Genomic DNA, 23,203 nt, shown 5'->3' with positions numbered 1-23,203 from the left:
CACGGGCACACTTTAATTAATATACATATATTTTCCCTCTTCACTGTGTGTGAGTGTACATGCACAATAGTGCGGGTACCTTTGGAGGCCAATGAGGAATCAGAATCTCTGGAACTGGAGTTAACCTTAGTTTTGAGTTGCCTGAAGTGGGTTCTGGGGACCAAACTTGGGTACTCTGGAGGAGTCTCAACCTTAGTCATCTCTTCAGCCCTGTGACACATATTTCTAAAGAACATTCTTGACCCATGACTGGTTGAATCTACAGATGCAGGTATGAGGAATACAAAGGTCCACTGAGTAGAGAGTCAGGGAAACCCCTCAGTTACAGCAGTGCACACATCACCCAAGCTTTTCTACCAGCAAAATGTTTTCATCCACCTCCAACCTACATGCTCATTTAGCTGATTCCTCCAAGGTCTGTAGGAGGCTGGGCACAGTGGCGCACATCGGTAGCGCCATAAAGGAAGTTGACACAGGAGGATCACTTGAGTTCAGAAGCTCTGGGCCTCAGTGTGCTGTGCTGATAGGATGTCCATATTAAATTTGGCACCAGCATGACTTCCCTCGAGTGAAGCACCATCAACTTCTCTAAGGAGGGTCAGAAATGGAACAGGTCAGGCACTACTGTAGAATTCATAATTTATCATGGTTCCAGCAGATGTTGTCTTGTTTGACTCCCAGCACATCCATCACACAGGTCCCAGGCACCTGAAATCGTAGCTCCAGGCGGGACCTGATGCCTTGGCCTCTGTGGGCACTGCACTCACGTGTATGCATGCATACATACACTCAAGAATAAAATCAATCTTTTAAAAATATTTATTTACCTTTACCTGCCTCACCTTCAGGACTTCCCACTTTCTCCATTAGTCCAAATTTTTTCCTGTTATCACAATGTTTCTGAGTAGAAAGATTCCTCTATATATCTTACAGTGAAAATAAACTAAGTTCTCTTCATCTTTGTTCATTATAAAGGTTTTATTTCTCCATTCAAAATGCCTTTTTTCTCTGAATTCATTATTTCAAAATAGTATCTTGTGTTCTAACTTGCATAGTTTCTGATGAGAAATCTGTTATAATTCTTTATCTGTATCTGATACACCTGCTTCTTCTGGGTCTTCTGAGTAGCTCGAACAGTTTTACACATATTTTGTTCCCATACGAGCACACATTTAATATTTGAGAGGGTGTTTGATGACAAGAATATTTGTTCTGCCTTAGTACCTCTGAGGTTCTTCAAGATGTGGTTTGCTGTTTTCACTTCCTTTTGAAAACAGTTAACCATCAAGTCTTCCAATGGTTTAAATCCAAAGGCCTCCCTCGCCTACTCTTTCCCACTCCATCTCTGCCTCCCTTCCTCCAGGATCCCACTTCCATGGATCAGCCATTGGACTGCTCACAACTCCTAGATACTCTTCTGTCTTTTTGTGTCTAGCACATTTTTATTTCTTTTGTAGGTGTAAAAAACTTGCATTGCCTTGTCAAAAAGTTCACCAAGCCTTTTAAAAAACATGTGCATGAGTTCAGACACACTTGTGCCATGTTGTGTATCTGGAAGACTGAGGATGAAGATAAACCTTGATCTTGGTCCACATATTTCGCCTTTTTTGCGGCAATCTCTCCTGTAGTCTTCTTGTCCACAAACCAGGCTGGCTGGTTCATGATCTTCGGGTTTCTAAGGTGTCTGCCTCCCATCTCACCATATGAATACTGGGACATTTACATACGGCTAGCTTTTCTGTGGTGTCGCAAGTGCTATATAAGCCGCTGAGCTATCTCCAGGACCTACATGCAATTTTTTTCTTTTTTTTCTACCTACTGAAGAGTTGTTCCAGGCATTCTTCACCCCCGGTGACTTTCAACACTAGCATCTCCATTTAGTTTTTTCTTATATTTTTTTCAACTCGACTAACAATTTCCATGTGTTGATACATTCTGTCCATCTTGCCTACTTGAACCTTTAATGCCATTATTACAATTCTATGATATTTGAACGTCTGCATTGCATATGGGCTTAATTCTGTTGATTGTCTCCTGACAGGATATTAATATATTTTCTTACTTTTTCTTTTTTTAAAAAATATTTTCTTATATATTTCTTCTTACTATTTTTGGTTAAAAGTTAGATACCTTGTATAGTATCTAAGACAAATAGTACTGACATTTAGGCATGCCCCATCAAAACCTTAACGTAGAGCAATGAGTCTAATCCATGCAGAGGTAGAGCTGTTTGGTTTTGCTTTTGGTACAGTTGCTCCTGGTGTAAGAGTAGGTTAAGATCCAGTATTCCCAGTGTGTAAAGAGAGAGAAGGGGGTTAATGGAACCCTCCTTTGTCAGCTCTGTTGCGCGGAAAGTTCTAAGCTTTTGCCTAAAGCCTGTGCCCAGAGGTCTTTCTTCATGTACTCATTCGCCGTCACATCAGTACTTAGAACGCTTCCTAAGCTAATGGTGGTGACAAAAGGCTTTCTCTGTTCTTGTTCAACAAACCAACACGTAGTTCCTTAGTTCCTCTTTATCAAGCACAGGGGGTTTCCAAGGATTCCATCTATTAGAAAAGGATCTCTCATAGAGAAACTGCAGAAGGAGTTTGTTCAGGGTCTTTCAGCTTTGTTTTCCGGAAGAGAGGAGCCCAGGTGAGTGCCTTCCCACAGTGGTCCTGTTTGCCTCCTCTATGCCGTCCCATGAAGACCTTTCCTGCCTTGTCTGCCTGCAGTCAAACTCCTGAGTATCCAATGAGCTCTGTGGAGAGTAGGTGCAACTCTGCTCTTCGGAGAGCTCACAGGGACTTTACAGTTACCTGAAAGCCTATAGCAGTTTGCCTTTCAAAATCTGCAAATGTTTATACCTCTTTCTTTTTCTCTTGTTTAATAAAAAGTGGTACTCTGTGTTTCCTTTCTCATCAGTCATATGTTTGGGGTGCCGATACACCTCAATAATTGCATCTCCACACTTCTCAGTGCAGCACACTACTCTTTAAACGGTGACAGAGATGATGCACTGGGAAGACACCAAGGTGTTTTCAGAGTGTTGTTAGTTTTCTACAACACTAAGTGATTTCCAACAAATATTTATAGAAACCTCTCTATATCGTGATCAGGCAACAATAACCACAGCTAATAGTCAATATTGCATACTAGACATTCAATGATACTAAGGCTACAGATTCCCACAGCAATCCCATACGATGAAAAGTTTGATTATTTCTAAACATGAAGATAGCATTTTTCCTCAAATATTGCCATATTATTTATGTGTAATTCTAGCTCTCTTTCTGTACATGCTTTTCAGTGTAAGTGTATGTAACAGAGGAAAGAACGGGGAAAACAAAGTCCTTATCTTGGCTAAGTATATTTCAAACATAAGAATTCTACATTTGTATGTGTGGCTAGCATTCTACAGTATTTAAATGTGGATGATGTATTATTATACTGTCTTGTTCCCCATAATGTCACAGCAGTTCAAGTGGCCCTTATCAAAGTATTTCAGATTTCAAGCACTGTGGAATTAAAAAAAAAAAACAAAAAACAAAACAAAACAAAACAAAAACAAAACAAAAAAAAACAAAAAGAAAAAAAAACAAGTTAGCATGCCATTTAGAGTGTGAACTTGGATTAGGGATGCTCAACCTATATTTAAATGACTCCTAGACAGTGAAGCTACTTACTATTCAGGTCTTGTTGCCTCTATGCCAGTCTTAAGGTTTAGTAAGTGACTTTTTTGTTTTGTTTTGAGTTTCTCTATGTATCCCTGGCTGTCCTGGAACTTGCTCTTTAGACCAGGCTGGCCTTGCGCTCAGGGATCTTGCTTCTGCTTCCTGAGTACTAACTAGGATTAAAAGCATGTGCCGCCATGCCTGGCTAATAAGTAAATATTTAAAGTTAGTAACTAAATTTTCACTCTGTTCATACTTGCTTATATCTCATATCTATAATCTCTCACATAAAGGATTCCAAAGATATAAGCAATCATCAATTAAAATTAGTAACAAGCACCAACGGTTGCCAAGACATTAACAGAACCCTATGTCCCACTGGCAAACTACACTGGTATTTTGATGGGGGAATGAGACTACCTACAGCACTCTACACAGAACATGCAATGATACTGTACACTTTAAGGATATTGGGTTTGACTCCAGATTACTGTGATGAAATAAAAATAGAAAGTCATGCAATTTTTAATTGTTCAGTACGTGTAGTGCCATGTTTTAACTAGCTACAGTCTATTAATTATACAATATATTATATCTATAAGTATCGCATACAGATCATAATTAAAACATTTTACTATGGAAATGCTAACAGTCATCTGAAGTGGCAGGTAGTGGTACTATCAGGCACTTTCAATTTGTCAAAAACACTACGGGGAGAGAAACAGAACAAGGTGAGCTGTAAACCTCTGCCTCAGAGTTCCCAACAGACACCTTCTGGACATCCAAAGATACTACAGAGATGAAAGCATTCTACTCTTCAAGCAGAATGGCCTTAAAGACACTAACAAACAAACAACCAAGCATTCAGACTCTTATTTAAACTCAACAGAAAAAATAAACAGAAAGGGTGAGGACAATGATGATGATGATGACTATAATTAGTATAATTCTGGTTAATCTAAGAATAATGATGTATCTAGCTGGGCCAATACCATATAAGTAGAGCTTATCAATCGCCAAACTGGGTTTATAAGAGCTGGCTCCAAGATCAGTATTTCCCATAACACAGGTAGCTACTTCACATCATTGTCAATAATTTAACTGATTCGCAGATGCATCTTTATCATCATGTACCCCCCCAAACATAATTCTGATTTCCTTTCTGACTGTCAAATGCATAACTATCTGCAGGAAGAAGGTAAATAAAATTGAAAATCTCAGGTTCTAAAAGGGAAAATTTCCTTTCACAAATAATATGCACACACTCTATTTATTTAAAAAAAATGACAAAATTATTCTTCAGATAATTTAACACCAAGCAATTAGAACTGCTTTCCAGGCCAAAAAAAATTGCCTAGAACTTTAAAACAGAGCCAGAGAACCTGCCTAAAAGTAGATTCTCTACTATATTTTCCCTGTTAAAAACCAAATGCTTGGTAAGTGAATTCTAAATTATCATAAAATGCTACAATAAAATAAGTATAGTTTGGCTTATAGCCAAAGCATTTTTTTCACTGAAACCTGTCACTGCTTATAATTACATCAAAACATGATGAACATGAAAGATAACTTAAAACAATTACTCTTGTCCACAACAGATACAACATAATTACTGAAGGACTAAGCCTAGGTTAAGATTTCCTGGGGATCTGGGGGAGGTGGGAGTAGAGGGGAGGTAGAGATGGGGTCTCACTTCATACCTGAGCTGTCCTCACACTCTTCCTGCCTCAGTCTCCTGTGTGCTGAGCACCTGCGCTCTTGGGAGGATCGGGGCTTGATTGCCAGCCCACATGACAGCACACACCGCCCTGTAACTCCAGTGCCAGGGCACTCAAGTGCCCTTTTCAGACCTCTGCTGGTACCAAGCATGCATGTGGTCCACAGACGTATGCCAAACAAAACACTCACATACATTAAGCAACAAAGAAATGGTTTTAAAGAGTAAAATTTTAGTTATTTTATTTACTTATTTGCTTTGCTTTTTGGTGCTAGGAAAGCTCTATGACCGTGTCACATCCCCGACACTGACTGATTTGCTTTAAGATTGATTGATTGATTGATTTACAGAGAAGTCTTAGAGAAGCTAATTGGATCCTCAAAAGGGATAATTATGGAAATAAAGACCATAAACCAAACAGAGTATACTGAACTCCTTTCTTTATACCATGATTAGGAGTCATTAATAAAATATGCGCTCACCCATAATTGAGTATAAAAGACTTCCTTTTGGTATGTTTATTTGCATGTGTGTGCTCTATGTGTGTGAATGTATGTCATACTAGTGCAGTGCCCACAGAGGACAGAAGAGGCAGTTGCTTCTCAGAGACTACGTACAGGCTGTGAGCTGTGCAGTATAGTTGTGAGCTGCCAGTCATCTGCAAGAGGAGCGACTGCTCTTGACCTCTGACTCATCGTCTGTCTGCCTCACAGGGTATTCTTCTAACACTAGAATGTCCACTGAGTGAGTCTTTAAAACATGGACAGGGAAACAAAAGCCTCTTTAGGGATGCTGAATACCGTAAAAGGGATTGTAACATATATTCTTTTAACGATACATATATGTGTATGTGTGGAGAAACATATGCTCATCATATAAGGCTTCCGACCTTAAAATCAGCACTATAATTTAATTTTAAACAAATTTCTGCAAATTGTAGGTTTGATTCCGCACAATACACTGGATGAGAGGAAATTTAAAGTTGGAATTTAAAATAGAAAAATAAAGTCAGATCCATGCAAAAGATGAAAACTTCTCCTGTTCTACTGGGAAAGATGGCAAAGTCAAGCACAGGCCAGAAACCATGAACCAGCACCGCGGACCACAGGCGCCATCTCTTCACCATGAGGCAGACGCCCACGCCCAGCCGACAGTCGTGTTCTCACTTCAGCTCCTAATTTCTGATGTTACATGAAATGTGAACTTACTGTTGTCCAGCTACCTAGACTAAGCCTCAGAAATTCTTTTCATATAATCTGAGAGTAGCCCCAGATAAGTTCTCAAGTACAAAGTTCTTTTCTCCTAAAATGCCTTCTGACCTGTTCAGTTAGAGCACAGCACACTCAGACCTCACCGTCTCCATACGTCACTTCTGCTTCTGTAGCTAAGGCAGGTTCACATGGGAGAACAGCACCCAGTCAGACGTGAAGGGCGGATTTTCTGAGGTCAGTGTAGCTGTTTCCCTTCAAGGAACAGCTTACCACTCCCATTTCTAAACGGGGGACACTGGAAAAGGGGGAGAGAGGTCAGAGAAAGGCAAGGCCTCCCTCCATTCAGGGACCACAGTGGAGAAACAGTGGAAGGAGAGAGCCCACACAGAGCCAGCCAGGAAGTCCCGCTGTTTCTTATTTTGAAAACAAGATGAAATGAAATTGCCTCCAGACCTTTCGATTATGTATCTGTCGTCTGTGTGGGCGTGCACACAGGGTGCAGATACTCAAGGAGGCCAGGGAGGGTTTCGTAAGCTGGAGCTGCAGTTGCCAAGAGTCAGGAGCATCTGACATGGGTGCTGGGCACCAAACCAGTTCACTGCTGAGCCATCTCTCCAGCCTCTACAATTTCAAACTTTTTGACAAAATTGGACTGACATATCTTAATCAGAAATTTAAGTCCTACACAGAACTGAGTTCTTCCTAGCAGCCCTTTCCTTCACAGCAAAGGGAAGGAGACAGAAAAGCCCTCAAGAAAGGATTATAAATGCGAATGAGCTTCCCCTCATGTGCAGTAGCTGCTCTGCGCTGAGTGGGATGATTTCTGCTACACCTCAAGGCTGGCGAGACAGCTCAAGGGGCACAGGCTCTTGCCACCAAACCCAATGACCTACAGATGTAGGGTCCTGGGACCCAAAGGAAGGAAGAATCGTCTCCAAAAAGTTGTCTTCTGACCTCCAAACACATGCCCTGGTATTCACTCACATGCATGAAGATGCACACAAAATAAAGGTAATGAATGAGCTATCTTAAAAATTTAAACATCTTCACTTCAGTTCGCAACGAAAGCATAAACTGTATCTACACAATTAATAACTAGATTCTAAGAGGGTCTCTCTCACACAGAGACACACTCAATATGTTGATTTAACTAATCAAAGGCTGCAAATACTATTACATTTTATGTATGTGTGCTGACAAAATATAGTTTTTCTTTTAATTTCCTAACATGTAATACCTGCCAATAAGAAATCTACAAATGATTTTAAGAACACAAGAGGCTATATATATATATAGGTTATATGCAAACGATAAACCAATCTATTCAAAGGACACATAAAATGAACAATAAATAAAAGTTAAATAAACATTTTATGCAAGAAATGTTTTTCTTTTGAGTATTCCTGGAATAATCTATACACCAGAAATACTGTGACCCAACTGTGTATAATATATAGATCCTTAATTATATATACCTATCTGTGACTATATACTTGAAATCAGAACCTTGCTCAGCGATTAAATAAACTTGTGTGTAGACGTCAACAACACTAACCAGACTGGATACTTACAGTCCTTTTCAAATTAAGTAAATATGCTTATATCTGATAATAGTCCTCTCACAGCAGTAACTATTCAGATGTTTCACCATACATTTAGCATTGAAGCCACATACTACGATAGCACATATGTAGAACAAACTTTTGTTGGTCAAAACCTTGCTTAATATAATCTCAGTGAATATGAAATTACATATTTCATTATACATTAAATTTGATTTTATTTTGTGACTTAAATTCACTTCACAGACTTACTAAAGAACTTTGAATAGTCATTAGCAAGGAAACATTATTTACTTCTGCCCAGCAATGAAAAATTTTCAAACAGAATTTAAACACTGGTATCAAAATATACTATGAAACTGTCAAAAAATCAATTAAAAGGGGGAAGATTTAAGAATTTAATTCTAGCAATGGCTATGCTCAATACCATTAGTGACTGAAATAAAAGACCTTTGAAGAAAAAACATTTCGTATCCTGTTTACAATGCACAGCTTCTAGCACAGAACTGTTCAATTCGCTTGTTTAATTGACCCAGTGAAGGAAAGACAATACCCTGCGGGTTGAAATCCCTATGCGTGTCTATCTATCCCTTTAGCCAGTACTCACAGCTATGAGGAAACTCTTTGGAAAAACCTGCAATCAACATTTGGTAAAGAAGGGTATTTAATAAAGTCTCTTTTTAAGTTGAAAAACTGAAAATCAAATCATCAAGGTTAAGGAACTGGAAAGTAAGCTATGATTCACCCACCTGAGAGTGTGCACATTTATTTCTAATAAGGTTGAGTAAGTTATGATTCACTCATCTGAAAGTATGCACATTTACTTCTAATAAGGTTGAGTAAGAGCTGTTTAGCTTATTCCAAAAGACTGGAATGAAATATGTAACTAATACTAAGTGTATTTTTTGATATACTTTCAATTTTAGCATCTTTATTTAAAAGAGTATGCTTTTTATAAGCTAAAAAAAGTAATAATTACTATAATTTACAAGGGTTTTTATTTTAGCAAATGACTTAAAGTAGAGTTTGAAGGCAAAACATACTTGGAGTTTTCCTTTCTCAGCTTCATGTATGATTTGCAGATTTTTGTGCATTGTCGCACTGTGGACTATCCATTAATAATTAAAATGTTCATGCTATCGGAGTCACTGTGCCTAAAAAGAATCTTCTATTCTGCCAGGTGATCTGGTAGATGCTCAGACTATATTATCTTTGAACCACCTGCCAGCATTCTGACAGGACTGGATACTTACAGTCCTTTTCAAATTAAGCAAATATGCTTATATCTGATAACAGTCCTCTCACAGCAGTAACTATTCAGATGTTTGACCACACATTTAGCATTGAAGCCATATACTATGGTAGCACATATGTAGAACAAACTTTTGTTGATCAAAACTTTGTTTAATATAATCTCAGTGAATTTTCTAACATGGCACTTTAAAGACAAAAATCACAAAATCACTACAGAGATGAAATTCGAGTGCAACCGAAGGGCCATCAATTTACTTTCTCAGTCAGTCCATTTCCCACCCAAGGCAGGATGATCGTCACTTTAGTGCAGAGCATAAAGTGGCTACACAACCAGCCTATCAGCTTTCTACTGTGTTGTGTGGCCTGGCACGGGGGCACACACCTGTGATCCCAGCACTTGGCTGGCAGGACTAGAAGTGGACCACGCAGCGAGACTGCCCGAGTTCAAGTTCTGGCTAAGCCTTGGGGACAGAGGCTGAACCTCGCCTTGCGGCAGCTGCTTCATCTGTAAAGGGAGATAATACCTGTAATTCCTAAAGCTCCTACAGATCAAACAGCACACACTGAGTCACTTCTGTACCATTGTTAAAGGGACAGCAACCTATATACACTTTTATTGTGGCTATCTAGAATAGAATACAAAATGGTGACGTAGCAAGTGAAAGATCAAAGGATAAAGAGACTCCTCCGATGAAAATTTAATGACTAGTATCTCATTCTCCCAGGCTTTTGTTTTGTTTTGTTTCTTGTTTTGTTTTGGTTTTTTTTTTTTGGTTGTTGTTTAGTTTTAAAAACAAAAGCAATATCTTTCAGCAAGTAAACAAAACTAAGTGAAGTGGGCCTACTGTCCAAATTTCAGAATTAGCCAGTGTCTGACAGACAATAATGGTGATATAGTGAAAAACATCTATGGAACAATTCAGCTAAGGCAGTAGACCACAGCCAGTCTTCTGGAAAAGAAAACAAACAAAACTTCTAAAACCCAAACCATGAAATATCAGCAGCTCAACCTAACGGATTTCTCCTTTAGTTCACAAATGTCAACATTCAATACTGCCTCCCCCTGGCCCCTCCATTCCCATGATGTTCTGGGTGTACAAATGATGCTATCTGGGTGTATGAGCAACTTCCGTATACACTATTAACTACTGGCTCCTCTTCCTCTGTCCACTCCTTTTAACACCCAAGTGACCCTGAGTTTAGATTTGTCTCCCTATTATTGTCTACTGAGAGTTCACAAGCTCCTACCCAAACACAAAAGCCTAAAAATATCTGCCAGAATTTAAAACATAGACACATAAACTCAATGTCTTTCATAGGACAAGCACACGACATTCCATTACAAAGAAAATACAATTTCATGATCTAAACTCAATTCATAACCTCAGTTTGACAACACTAGACATGGCGTCTCTGGTCCCTCTGCTGTAAAGTCCAAGCTCTCTTTGGTTTGGCTTCCTTCGCACTGGCATTCAGATGAATTTTCTTCATGCCTAGTAAAACAGCATCACCATCCACACTCACTGACTGCCCGTTAGATGCCAGGCACCATTCTTAAGCAACTCTGGAGAGTAACTCACTAGTCATTACAGTCTTCTCATAAGGTAGGCAGCATTGGCTTTAGCTTACACAAGGGAAATAGCCTGCCCACATGAAGAAGCAGAGGAGTCAGTATGGAAACCTACACCCTATGCTCTAAACTGTATACCATGTTAGCATTTACTGAAGCCTGTTTCAGACAGCCGTACACTGGAAACGTGAAGCATGTATGACAACCAAGGTCCATGCTCTCATGAAGCCCACACCTTAATAAGTGAGCAAGACGGAAAACTAAGTGAAAGGAAGCACAGGCTTGCTATGCCCTTTAGACAGACCGGGAAGGAGATGGCATCTGAGGAGCAGCAGTACAGGTAGAAGGTGAAAGAAGGCCTCCTGGGAAAGGACTGAAGGCGAGAGCAGAGAGAGAGAGAGAGAGAGGGGCCACGCCGTCTCTGCACTGACAACAGGTAGACCAGAAGGCTCCTGCTTTTACTATGTTATGGAAAGTCCAAATATGGTATTAGGTTGATCATCATACTAAAACTAAAGTTCTATTACCAAATCTCTATCATTTGATAGTGTCCTGGTTGGTTTTTTTTTTTTGGGGGGGGGTGGGTTAACTTGCCACAATAGAATTATCTGGGAAGAGAAACTGCAACTGGGAAACACCTCGTTCTGCTGGGCTCGTGGTCAGTCACCCTGTACAGCATGTTCTTGATTAATGAAAGATTAAGAGAAAAAAATTATCCTTGGTAGAGGTTTAAGCTGGCTGTAAAATGGATTTGAAAATATATATACAGTGTGGGTCTTTTTCTTCAGTGCCAAGAGGACATTAATATATAATTACTAGGGGACAGTAGTAAGATGATCTTGGAATCTATTAACTACCAACTCCACAAGAGACTGACCTCATATAAAAATGCTCTAATTAAAATATTTACCGTAGAACTCCAACAAATCTAAGATTTTGTCTTTTTGTTTTTGTTTTAAAGACAAAACATGTAGAAAGAGTTTTAAAACTGTAGAAACATGAAGGGACAGGAAAGAAGGCCCAGATACGAACCTTAGACAGGGGCAAGTGCGTTCACTGGGTATCGGTAGTTCGTCAGAGCTACTACAGAGACCAGGCTGGGTTAGACTTTCCAGAGACTCCCCTGCTTCTGCCTCCCCTAAGAGCTGAGAGTGACAGTGTTGCGTCTGACTGTGTATTTGTATCATATGCACATGGTGCCCACAGAGGCCAGAAGAGGGCCTCAAACAAGCTGAAACTGGAGTAAGGAGAAGCTATGAGCTGGCCCATGTGAGTGCTCGGTTCTGAGCCCAGGTTCAGTTCTGGGAGAATTATTCTACAACAGTAAGTGCTCTTACTGCTGACCCAGATCCCTAGCTCATGACTTTTTTTTAAAGTTTTCATAGCACAAAAAGACATTTTTAACTCAATACTGGAAACAGTAACTATGTAGTGAGCCTTATGTATAAAAAAGAGTTCTGAATAATTTGAAATGTACAAACAAACAGATATGAATCCTAGGCCTAAAAACCGCAAGAAGAGGTAAAATTTCCCTGCCTTATAAGCTAAAGTGCAATTATTTACTATAGGAGGAATTTTATATACCAAGGTAGAAACAGTAACAAATGAATTAGAACTGTTAAAATGCAGGAACATGTGCATCACGGTTGGTTTGTTTACACAGGGTCTCACTGTGCAGCGTAGGTGAGCCTGGAACTAGGGAGTAGACTAGGTTACCTCAAACTGCTGATCCCTATGCTTCAGTCTTTGAAGCACTAAAATTTTAAGGTTATACTACCAAATGTGGCTTTAAGAATATATATTTGAGTAGCTAAAAAAGAATATGAAAATTAAATAAATGCAAAACATTGAAGTCCCATGAATGAGTGCATAGCATAGATAAAATATACCCAGGTAATAGAGTGCTTTATGTAGAGGGTCACACGGAAGATAATTCTGAAGGCTGAGGAGAAATGAGAAATGCAGATGCTGTGATATGAAATATTTTCAGAAAAGGAAATTATAAAAAAGAATAGCAATAAAGTAAGAGATTGCTAGAGAGAAATAGCCAAAGCAGTCAGGATTAGAAAAGACTTGAAGACAGTCAGGCTACAGAGGACCACATTAACAGAGGACCATGTGGGAATGGCCCCAAACTCTGTTTTCAACCCGATGTATCTCAGAGCTACAGTGCACAGAAACTATTACAGCTCTAACAGTGATTCTCAACTGTGAGGCATGATAGAGCAATAGAAGAAATGAATCCTTGTGGCAGTAAGGCTTGGGAGAAGCCCTCTAAAAAATACTACCTTCCACTCCACTTTGAGAATGACTGCACTAGAAAAACAAAAGTTTGAGTTACAACTGTGAATTAGGCTTTGGAAAATGTAACGGAGATAGAACTGTAAAAACATGAAGGGACAGAAAAGAAGGCCCAGATAATAACCTCGAACAAGGACAAGGGTATTCTAAAATGTGAGTGGGTCATTCCTGGATCACATGACAAGTATGATGAAGTTTCAGTCTGGACAAAAAGAGCTCTGTCTGTCATTTAGATGGGAAACCAATAAACTGGATGAAGCTTCAGAAGGGACTCGAAAGGAAGGCACCACAAAGACAAATATTCTTGGAAGTGATTATGTATGAGTTGCTTTATAAGCAACTGGCATCTTACAATAATCTTCTATTGGTCCTCGTCACTAGTTTTAGCTCAACCCAACAACACTGCCAACCACACTTCCTAAGGCTCACAACAAGCACTGTAAACAGCAGAGCACTGAACTAATTCAAAGCCGCCCACTACATTGGTCCACTGTAAACTGAGTACAAACCAACTGTTTACAACGTTAAAAGACAAACCCAAGAGCAGCTTAGAAGGGATAATTACAAGGACCTCAGTGTTTCAATTAGTCAAACGCCCACAGCCATACAGTCTGATAAGAATAATACAGCTATATCATAGTATCAAAGAATTTCAGCCTTAAAATGGGTTTAAGACTAATCTAAAATCAGTTTAGTTATAAAAAATGTCCATGTATTTTTGAATAGGCAATATCATCCTGTGTGTGAAATGTGTCTTTTTCCTCCTGCTTATTAATATACATTGAGTGTATTAAATGATGAGTTTTATCATGGCATCTTCATAACAGCACTTTATATGATGTAGTGAATCATACGGTCCCTCACTGTCCTCTTGTCCTTATGCCTTCTCCCTTCACTGGCTCCCTTCTTCTTCCAAAATAGTCTCCACCCTGGAAAGTGTGATTTCAAGTCACATATGAGGAAAATGTACAGTTGCCTGGTGCTCTAAATGTATCATTGGCTTTAATTAAATTTTAGTCATTCTAACTGAGTATTTTCTGACAAAGTTCCCACAAGAGTAAGTGCTTTAGAAAAGCAGAAAGAAGGAATGGATGGGACAAGTCCATAAAGAAAGAGAAGCAACTGAAGGAGCAGAGCCGTGACCCAGCGGGGCTCCCGACCAGCATGAAGCTGGTGAAGATCACGGTGGCCCAGGACAGAGTCACACCATTTTTTTCTGGGAGCTGGCATGACCACGATGTCCAAAGACCAGACAGGCTAAATGGACATGCAGGAGTCTCAGGAGTCTGACAGGGGAGCAGCAGGCCACCTGTTACGTAAAGTAAGGAGCAAGCCACCGAAAACCTGTAAACAGATCTGGCAAAGTGGACCCATTAATGCCCATGTTAGCGGCCTGGACAAAATATTTCGTTTGCTATCACTCTACGGATGCTGCTGTTGAACAAACAAGTTCTAAGGAAAAACAAAAGGAAAACAAACATGGCGAAATACTTTTCCACAAGTCCTACAATAGAAGGTCAAATTTACACACAGCAACATTTTTGAAAAGAAATGTGAAATACCTCAGTCTGACCTTCATGTGCACTGGTTTCATGAGTAACTCGAATAGCCTGTAATAAGAATATAAACTATTTACAAAAACAAAACAACAAGATCTTTTAAATGAAAACAGCGACAAAGCTCAGTTTTAAACCAGCTAGAATCCTGTAATGAGGCGGGAAACTGGAAGAACTTTAGGAGCAGTTCAGCAGGAAACCTTTCAGAATTGTGTCTCAGGAAGCAAACCAACTGCCGTCCTTTCTAGCCACAAATCCCTTAAGCATTAGGAAACTGACTAGCTCATCATTCCTAATTTGCACAGTGCAGGGAGAGGGTCATTTAGCTTCCTTAATTGTTAGAGCAACATTTAACACTTTATTCACTGGAGACTGCAATAAAGTGAGCATCTCACAGGGACTGAAGATGCTTAGCCATCTGTCTCTCCACAGGGCATGCTCCTGCAGCTCTGCCTGTATTTATGTTTCACCATGCATTTCAGTCGGCAATTTAAAAACGTGGTGCAAAAGGCATGCACTTATGAGAAGCTAGGGAATCCGGTTAGCTAAACTTAAAAGTGCTCCAGTCATACCCACTACTGTCAAAGATGCAGAGAGATGGACAGAGTAAAGAGTCAGGGGTAAAAGTATAATTGTTATGTATAGCAATTTGGTGATAAGTATTAAAGCCTTAGACATGCAAATTGATCAGCAATTTCTCTTCTAGGCATTAATATGTTGATATATTTAATGTAATGATTATATGAAATTAAGAATGGTTCTAAAACCTCGGACAGTAATATACACTTGTAATAATTTTAAGTAGTGAAAAAGAGAGAGAAAACTCTTAGATTTCAAATAGCATTTTACTAGTTAAATACACAATGAAAAGCTACTCAGCCATTAAAATAATAATGTTAAATATATACTTACTGGTGTTAATACGCTTGTGATAAGTGAAAAAAGCAAGTTATAAAACAGTATTACAGTGTGATCAAATAAAAAAACTATTGTGTATATATATATACATGTTTCCTATGAAACCATCAGTGACAGCTGCCTTTCACTGGTGTAATCACTAGCAACTATTATGTTGCTTACTTTACTTCTAAGCAAAATAAGGATATTTTATAAATTTCCAGATATTTTTAAACTTAAAGCAAATAAATTATTTTGGAAAACTAAACAAACTATGAAAAATATACATCGTATTCCTTCCAAGTTCAAAGAGCTTATCATCTATTGATGTTATTAAAAGGCAAGAGGCTTCAGAAGAATGATTTTCAAAAATAACGAATGTTTAAAACGATCACCGCAAACCGGATTAGAGGGTCCAGGATTTAATTTGTAATTCATCCACTCTGGACACAGAACTGTCAACTGAGCAACATCGCAGATACTCCGGGTACAGCTACCTCAGTAGAACAGAAGTCCTTTCTTATGGATAGGACAGTGCTGCTTCCCCAAGCTATGGCCTCACAGCAAACCACTAACAGAACCTGCAGTCCTGTGAACTGCCCTGACGAGGTGGGAGAGAAGGGAGGTACTGACGTCATAGTTCTCCAGGTGTCTGGCTCTTTCTTCAGGGCTCATTGCTACAGACTCCTCCAGGAACTTTTTCAATGCTGACCCTGATTCTGAGAAGTTCAAAAACGATTAAAAAATTAACTTTAATTACAAAAAAAATTAACAGTAAACATAGTATAGCTTTTTTTAGATAAAAATTCTTTAACTGGTAAGAATCTAAGAGTCTCGGGATAAGTAATTAAGTCAAACTTTCTTTGGCTGAACCTGTTCATCAACAATATGAAGAATGGGAAGGATGTCTTTCTCTCCTGGCAGCGTATACATACATACATACACACATACACACAAACACACATACACACACACATACATACATACATACATTCCCATAAGCATGGCTTTAGCGTTGAGAGAGTTCGAGCGCCCCCTACTGTGTAATGCAGTTAACGCATCTGCAGGGGGAAACTGGAACAGAAAGGGATTTACCAAAGTGCATCTTGTCTTTGTTGTTCGCGATGGCGTGGATTAGTCCAATGGTTCCACAGGCGTTGCTGATGGTTTGTTTCATAAAATACACTGATGACGTAACATCTTGTCCTTGGGATTTTATTTTCTCTTCCTCTTCTGTTCTGAAGACTTCATACTATTGGGGGAAAAAGTCAATAGTCCACGTGCAAAAACTACACAATAAACAAGACAAGTTGTGAAGGAAGGGCATGGAACGAAGCGGTTTGGTGTAACATAGAGTTTAAGTAAGACCATAACATTATCGTACACCAGAATGACAGAAGACTGAAAGGAAGCAGTAACTGTCTTACAGTAGGGGCTGAGAGAGAAAAGGCATGTCATTTCACTCAGGGCTTGCCTGTGAGATACGAGGGTCTCACTGCATTGCTCAATCCAGTCTGCAACCCCTGAGCTCAAATGATTCTCCTGCCTCAACCTTTCGGGAAGCAAAGGGGGCAGGCATACTCCATGGCCCTCAGCCTCACTCACCAGTGTTAACGGCAGCCAGCTGAGGCAAGCTAACCAAGGTTTTAAGAAGAAAGCTGAAGGAAAAGACTAACAGAAAAAGCTTTATTGTCAATCTATAATTATATATTTTTATTTTAATAAGAAACTAAGATTTTCTTCCTTTTTAATTTGCTGATTATATGTAACAAATGCATCATTTGCTCTTAAAGACTATTTTTTTTTCTTTTCTTTTTTTTGGAGCTGGGGACTGAACCCAGGGCCACTGAGCTAAATCCCCAACCCAAAGACTATTTTTTTATCAACATCAAAAATCCGCATTTATCCAAAACTGCACTTCTTGCTTTACAATTACCTTCTCTGTGATAGGGAAGAGGAGTAACACGGCGCACACTGGTCTCGGAACCATGCTGAGAAGTTCAGGCTCCATCCCGTACACGTCCACAAACTGCCAGTTAGGATGCAGGCCTAGTTGCTTGAGAAACTAGTAAAAGAAAAAGCAGCAAACTGTTAAGTGGTGAGAGAAAACCTGCAGAGTGCTAACAAGGAAATGACCAACAAGTGTGTATCACGTGTCTAATATATAAGAAGGAATGCGATCAAATATTACTAATGTTCAGTAAGAACGCAGAAAGCAGCACTACCAGACACAGACTGCACCACAGAAGTACATATAGTCCTTATCTGTCAGTGTACCAGAGCCTGAGAGGTCAAGAACACAGTAAAGCAAGTCTACAATGCATACGGTAGGAGCAGAGCAATGTATACCACGTACCAAACAGTTAAAACCCACAACAGAGAAGACAAACCTGTTTACAAAATCCCTAACTTTGGCATTAAATGTTAGCCAGGACTTCATCAAAGACATACAAGTCACCTTAAGAATTTATTTCCGGGGTTGGGGATTTAGCTCAGCGGTAGAGCGCTTGCCTAGCAAGCGCAAGACCCTGGGTTCGGTCCCCAGCTGGGGGGGATTTATTTCCACCCTTAATGCATCAATTACACAACAAATTATTATTTTAGTACATCAACATCAACAACTGTTGTGGTTTGCCCTGAAGTTATCTGTATTTTGATGCTAATTCCACTGCCCCAAGGACAGCTACCTAGTCACATACTCAGAAGTCAGATGACTTCACCAAAACCACCTCCCCATTGAATATGTAAAGTACAGGAGAGGGGCAGGTACAGGATAGAAGGAAGCCTGTCATTGGAGAAGGAAGGATGGGCGGAAGAGAAGTTTGAAGGAGGAAGAGGAGACAGGACAGAGGAGAGAGACAGGGGAGAAGCCATGGCAGGTGATGTTAACATTCTGCTCTGTGTATTTACACGTTGTCATCAATGTTCTTAAGGGATGGATGGTACTGGGCTTTGTATGTTTAAGTGGGCAATTATATCTTACCAATTGGGTCAAAGATTATTGTGTTGTGTGTTCTTTTTTTTTTTTTTTTTTTTTTTTTGGTTCTTTTTTTCGGAGCTGGGGACCGAACCCAGGGCCTTGCGCTTCCTAGGCAAGCGCTCTACCACTGAGCTAAATCCCCAACCCCGTTGTGTGTTCTTTTATGTGACGGTTTGAATGTAGGAAAGTGTGTGGCAGCAAGAGACACTGGGCTGCCGCAGAGTTGGGATGTGTTTCTGCCAAGATATCTAGCAGATACCTTGGGCACCGTGGTGCAGACCCAGCCGGGTAAAAGACACCTTTACTTTTTTATTTTTATATTACAACAACAAACAACTTATACTGATATCCAAAAATAACATCTGGAGTTTAAAGACAGATGGCTAAGCATTTTGTCAATAAGAAAAAGTTACATGTGCACAGATACACATGCAGGCAAATACTTCCCAGATAGACGGATGGACGGACAGACAGACAGACAGATGGATGGACAGAAAGGCAGACAAGAATGTCTCTTGGGCAGAAGTACATAACATGTATTACACCCACTCTCCATCAAGTGCATGGTCTAGAACTACAGGGAGCGAGGGCACCTCCACTATGTCATTCATCACCATATTACTACACAGGAGTTCAGGGTTCACAAGCACATCTTAAAATCTCTTCTTCTTCCAAATTTACTGGTCTAGGTCAGTCAATATTCAATCCTACCTGGAAACCAGAGAAGGATTTTTTTTTTTAAAGGCTCAGTGTTAAAGGAAGGGACTCTTACTTATCTTTTCTCCACTGCTAAGCACTGTACCTGACCAAACCACAGACACTCGAGTTACAGTGCTTGAACTGAGATGGATACACTTTAATAGATAACCTTGCCATCTATATGTCTGCATGGTACACAAGCTTGTCTATGATACACATTCAAGGTATACTCCTTTTCCTGCCAGTTAAAGAAGACTGAGACATTCAACTCCTTTATCTACAGTCTGATGTTCATTAAATCAATTCTGCATATTATTAAGGTATAACTGGCATCTCTGAGGTAGGCAAGCACACAGGGTTTAGCAAACCCGGGACTCTACTTGGTGTGGACTATCTAAGCACCCCTCTTCTGAAAACAAACTTGACAGCTCGGGACCCTTATCTACACGTACTATGCACATACCCCTTTCTCTGAGCAATGCACTTAGCAACCTGTTAGCATGCACAGCCCACTGCAAAGAATAGAAAGGCCGGTACAGTCTGAACTGGTCTGGGGTACCTGTGCAGTAAAGCAAGTGTGTAGGTAAAGTGAAAACCCTGTTTACTATCTGTCCATGCACAACTGGGCATGTATATGATTAAAATCAGATGCACTGTAGAAAGGTATATATACAGTACAAAAATGATCATACAACATCTGTCAATCAAAATAGAGAGCCATCCCAATTCCATCCCTAGCAAGCAAATGTTGCCCTTACTTGAACATATAAAGTCCCAGCATCAACGGGTCCTGGGGGGCTTCAGTTACATGGCTCACTGTCTCCTCAACAGGGAACCTGACTTACTCCACCACTCCACTGTAGGTAAGTCTTCCTGCTACCTTTGCAAACCTCTGAGCATTGCTTCAGGGCTTTGAATACGATGTCAAGAATCTGAAACACCAAGCTGTACCCAACTAGTAACGTTTCCAACTGTAAGACCTGATCAGAGGATCTGTTAATTTTGATACTCATAAAATTATACCCATTACAAAATTATACAAAATGCAACCTGGAGAAAACTGCTAAGTTACTCTAAAGAGACTTGAGTATAAATCAAATATATAAGCAAAGCTAACAAAAGTAAGCACTAAGCAAAATTCAAGATCTTAAGGCATCAATTATCATGACACTGATTAAGATCACACTAAGAACACAATGATTAAAAAGCACATTGTAATAAATCATAAAAATCATTAAATCTTAACAAGAGTTATAATTTACCTTAACTCTTGACTCCTATCATGAAATGATAGACTATAAAAATTCAATTCAATTAATAACTATTAAATATATTAGCTCTATCCTCTGGATCCAGGTTGCCATGAGTCACTCGTTGGAGCCTCACATAATACAAGAAATAAGCAGTTTAAAAATAAGTACAGCTGGCCATGGTGGCAGGCACTGTTACTCCCAGCACTTGGGAGACAGAGAGAGGCAGGAGGAGCTCTATGAGATCAAGGCCAAACTGCGCTCCAGACACAGTGAGACCCTGTCTCAAAAGACAAAAAGGAATCATGAAAATGTCCTGCTTCTATACAAAACGAACACCAGATCTGTACTTAAAGCAAACATGAAAAATTTAAAAAGATACATTTTGTAAACGGTCAACCACGATTAGTTGAATAGTATAAACCCAGCCAGTTTTATTGTCTCATTTAAAAAAAAGTGGTATTCTACCATAGTCCAGCTTAAAGGTAAATAACAAAATCTACAGAACCACAGCATTCTTTTTACTTTAATTTGCAAAACTATGAGGAAACGCAAAATAATCTTAAAAACTAGACTCGTGGCTTCGGGGGTCTCAGGTGGAAAAGTGCTTGTAGCTCGAGGACTTAAGCTCGATCCTTGAGAATTCAGTAAAAACCTGGGTATAGTCCATTACTGTAATGCCACTCCAACAGGCTGACAGGCAAATGAATCCCAGGTCTCTGCTGGCGGTATAAAGAAACCAGTGAGTTACAGTTTAAAAATAAAATCAAAGAAAAAACCCTGGCGCTGGAGAGATGGCTCAGTGGTTAAGAGCACTGACTGCTCTTCCAGAGATCCTGAGTTCAAATCCCAGCAACCACATGGTGGCTCACAACCATCTGTAATGGAATCCTCTCCTTGTGTGTTGAAGACAGTGACAGTGTACTCATAAAATAAATAAACAATAAAAAATGTGTTTTTTTTAAAAAAAAAAAAAGGGTTGGGGATTTAGCTCAGTGGTAGAGCGCTTGCCTAGCAAGCACAAGGCCCTGGGTTCGGTCCCCAGCTCCGAAAAAAAAGAAGAAAAAAAAAAAAAAGAAAAAAGAAAAAACCCCATGAAACTAACAAGACCCACGAAAAGTTCTCACAATTACCGATGTAAGAAATTGTCCACATGTGTATCTATAAAACTATCTCTACTTAACTGAAGTACTATGTTTAGATAGAGCAGGAAGGGGGTTAAATACTGGATAATAAAATAACATCAACAATAAAGATCTGATTAGTTCATTAAAATCCCACAACTTTACATTGTTGTTTAATTAAGAAATATAATTTATAAATTACAATATGCAGCCATAAAAACATTTGTATTTTTTTAAAAACATGCCTGCTCTTAAAAGATGGTATAAAAGAAATCTAGGTGGTACTGGTACATTTAAGTATACTGTTAGCATCATTGTTTCATAATTAATTTAGTAATACTAAAAAAATAACTTTGTACTCTCCAGTCCAATCACAAACCTGCTCCCAGATTGGGGACAGCTAAAGTCAGGCATTGCAGCACACAGCTGAAGTCCCCACTTGGGCAGCTGGGGCCGGAAGACCAACAGTGCAAGGCCACATGGGCTACATAGACATAAGCAGTCTCAAACAAATAAAGACAGTCATTATATACCTGTCTGACCTCCTGGTCTACAGGAGGTGGTGCTGTTTGGGGAGATTAGGAGGTGCAGTCGTGCTCCAGGACATACATCGCTGGAAGCAGGCTCTCAGTGGTTACAGTCTCCCCCTGCCTCTGTTTTGTATTCTGTTTTGTGCTGTGGCCCAGCATGAGCTTGCTGCTCCAGCCATGATGCCTAGCATTTACAGCTAATGTTTCCCCACTGCCATGGCTTCTTATCCATCTAGAAGCCAAAACCAGCTTTCTTCCTTGAGCTGTTGTCTTGGTAATGCTGCTTTATCACAGCACCAGGAAGATGAGCAGATGGAACACATGTGCGCATGTTCAGGTAAGATGATAGGGCTGAACCTTGGCTGAAGGGAGTGTTGGTATCAGGAAAGAGCAATTGGATTTGCTCTACATGCTTTGAATGGAAGGACTGAGGAACAACTTAGGAAGTTTTAAGAAGGCAAAATATCCCAGCAAAAACAAATAAATATCACTTTACTAGTTAAATGTTATTCTCATTGCTGTAAAAAAGAAAAAATTAAAGCACCCTAGAAGACAGAATTTTGTTCACTGACATATTCAGGGAGAGCTGGGTGGTGGTGGCAGCAGTGGTGGTGCTTGCCCTTAATCCCTGCACTCGGGAGGCAGAGGCAGGTGGAGCTCTGAGTTCAAGGCCAGCCTGGTTTGCATAGCAAGTCTCCTGACAGAGAGAGGGGAGGGGGAGGGACAGAGAGAGACGGGGAGGAGGTGGGGGAACATAAATAATTTCACAAATTATTTATGCAAATTTTGAACAAATTTAACTGTATTATGGTTGTTCATGCTTACAGGAAGCAAGAGTTCAAAGCCAGCCTCAATCACACTACGAAACCCTGTGCAAAAAGAAAAACAGGGAGAAGGAA

At 39.7% G+C, this 23,203-nt stretch overlaps 1 protein-coding gene across 9 annotated transcripts in view; it reads right to left on the bottom strand.

The window, feature by feature from the left end:
• Uchl3 (ubiquitin C-terminal hydrolase L3) overlaps window positions 1–23,203 on the bottom strand; it is a 42,042-nt gene that overhangs the window by 12,435 nt on the left and 6,404 nt on the right. For 5 of the 9 annotated variants that reach the window (XM_087586427.1, XM_087586430.1, XM_087586428.1 and 2 more), the window contains 4 exons: window positions 17,658–17,786; window positions 16,817–16,973; window positions 16,355–16,440; window positions 14,831–14,878 (listed from right to left, as the gene is read on the bottom strand). In XM_087586427.1, the coding sequence (XP_087442553.1) occupies window positions 14,831–14,878; window positions 16,355–16,440; window positions 16,817–16,973; window positions 17,658–17,786 (420 nt within the window). Of the gene's footprint in view, window positions 1–9,779; window positions 9,903–14,830; window positions 14,879–16,354; window positions 16,441–16,816; window positions 16,974–17,657; window positions 17,787–23,203 lie in introns of all 9 variants that reach the window. The other 4 variants (XM_087586429.1, NM_001428945.1, XM_087586431.1 and 1 more) reach the window with 2 other exon arrangements.

This window comes from Rattus norvegicus, chromosome 15, assembly GCF_021556685.1.
Source record: "Rattus norvegicus strain SHRSP/BbbUtx chromosome 15, alternate assembly SHRSP_T2T, whole genome shotgun sequence".
NCBI classification, from domain to species: Eukaryota; Metazoa; Chordata; class Mammalia; order Rodentia; family Muridae; genus Rattus; species Rattus norvegicus.
The sequence above is the reverse complement of the archived record's forward strand: the minus strand, read 5'-3'. Positions and strand labels throughout refer to the sequence as shown.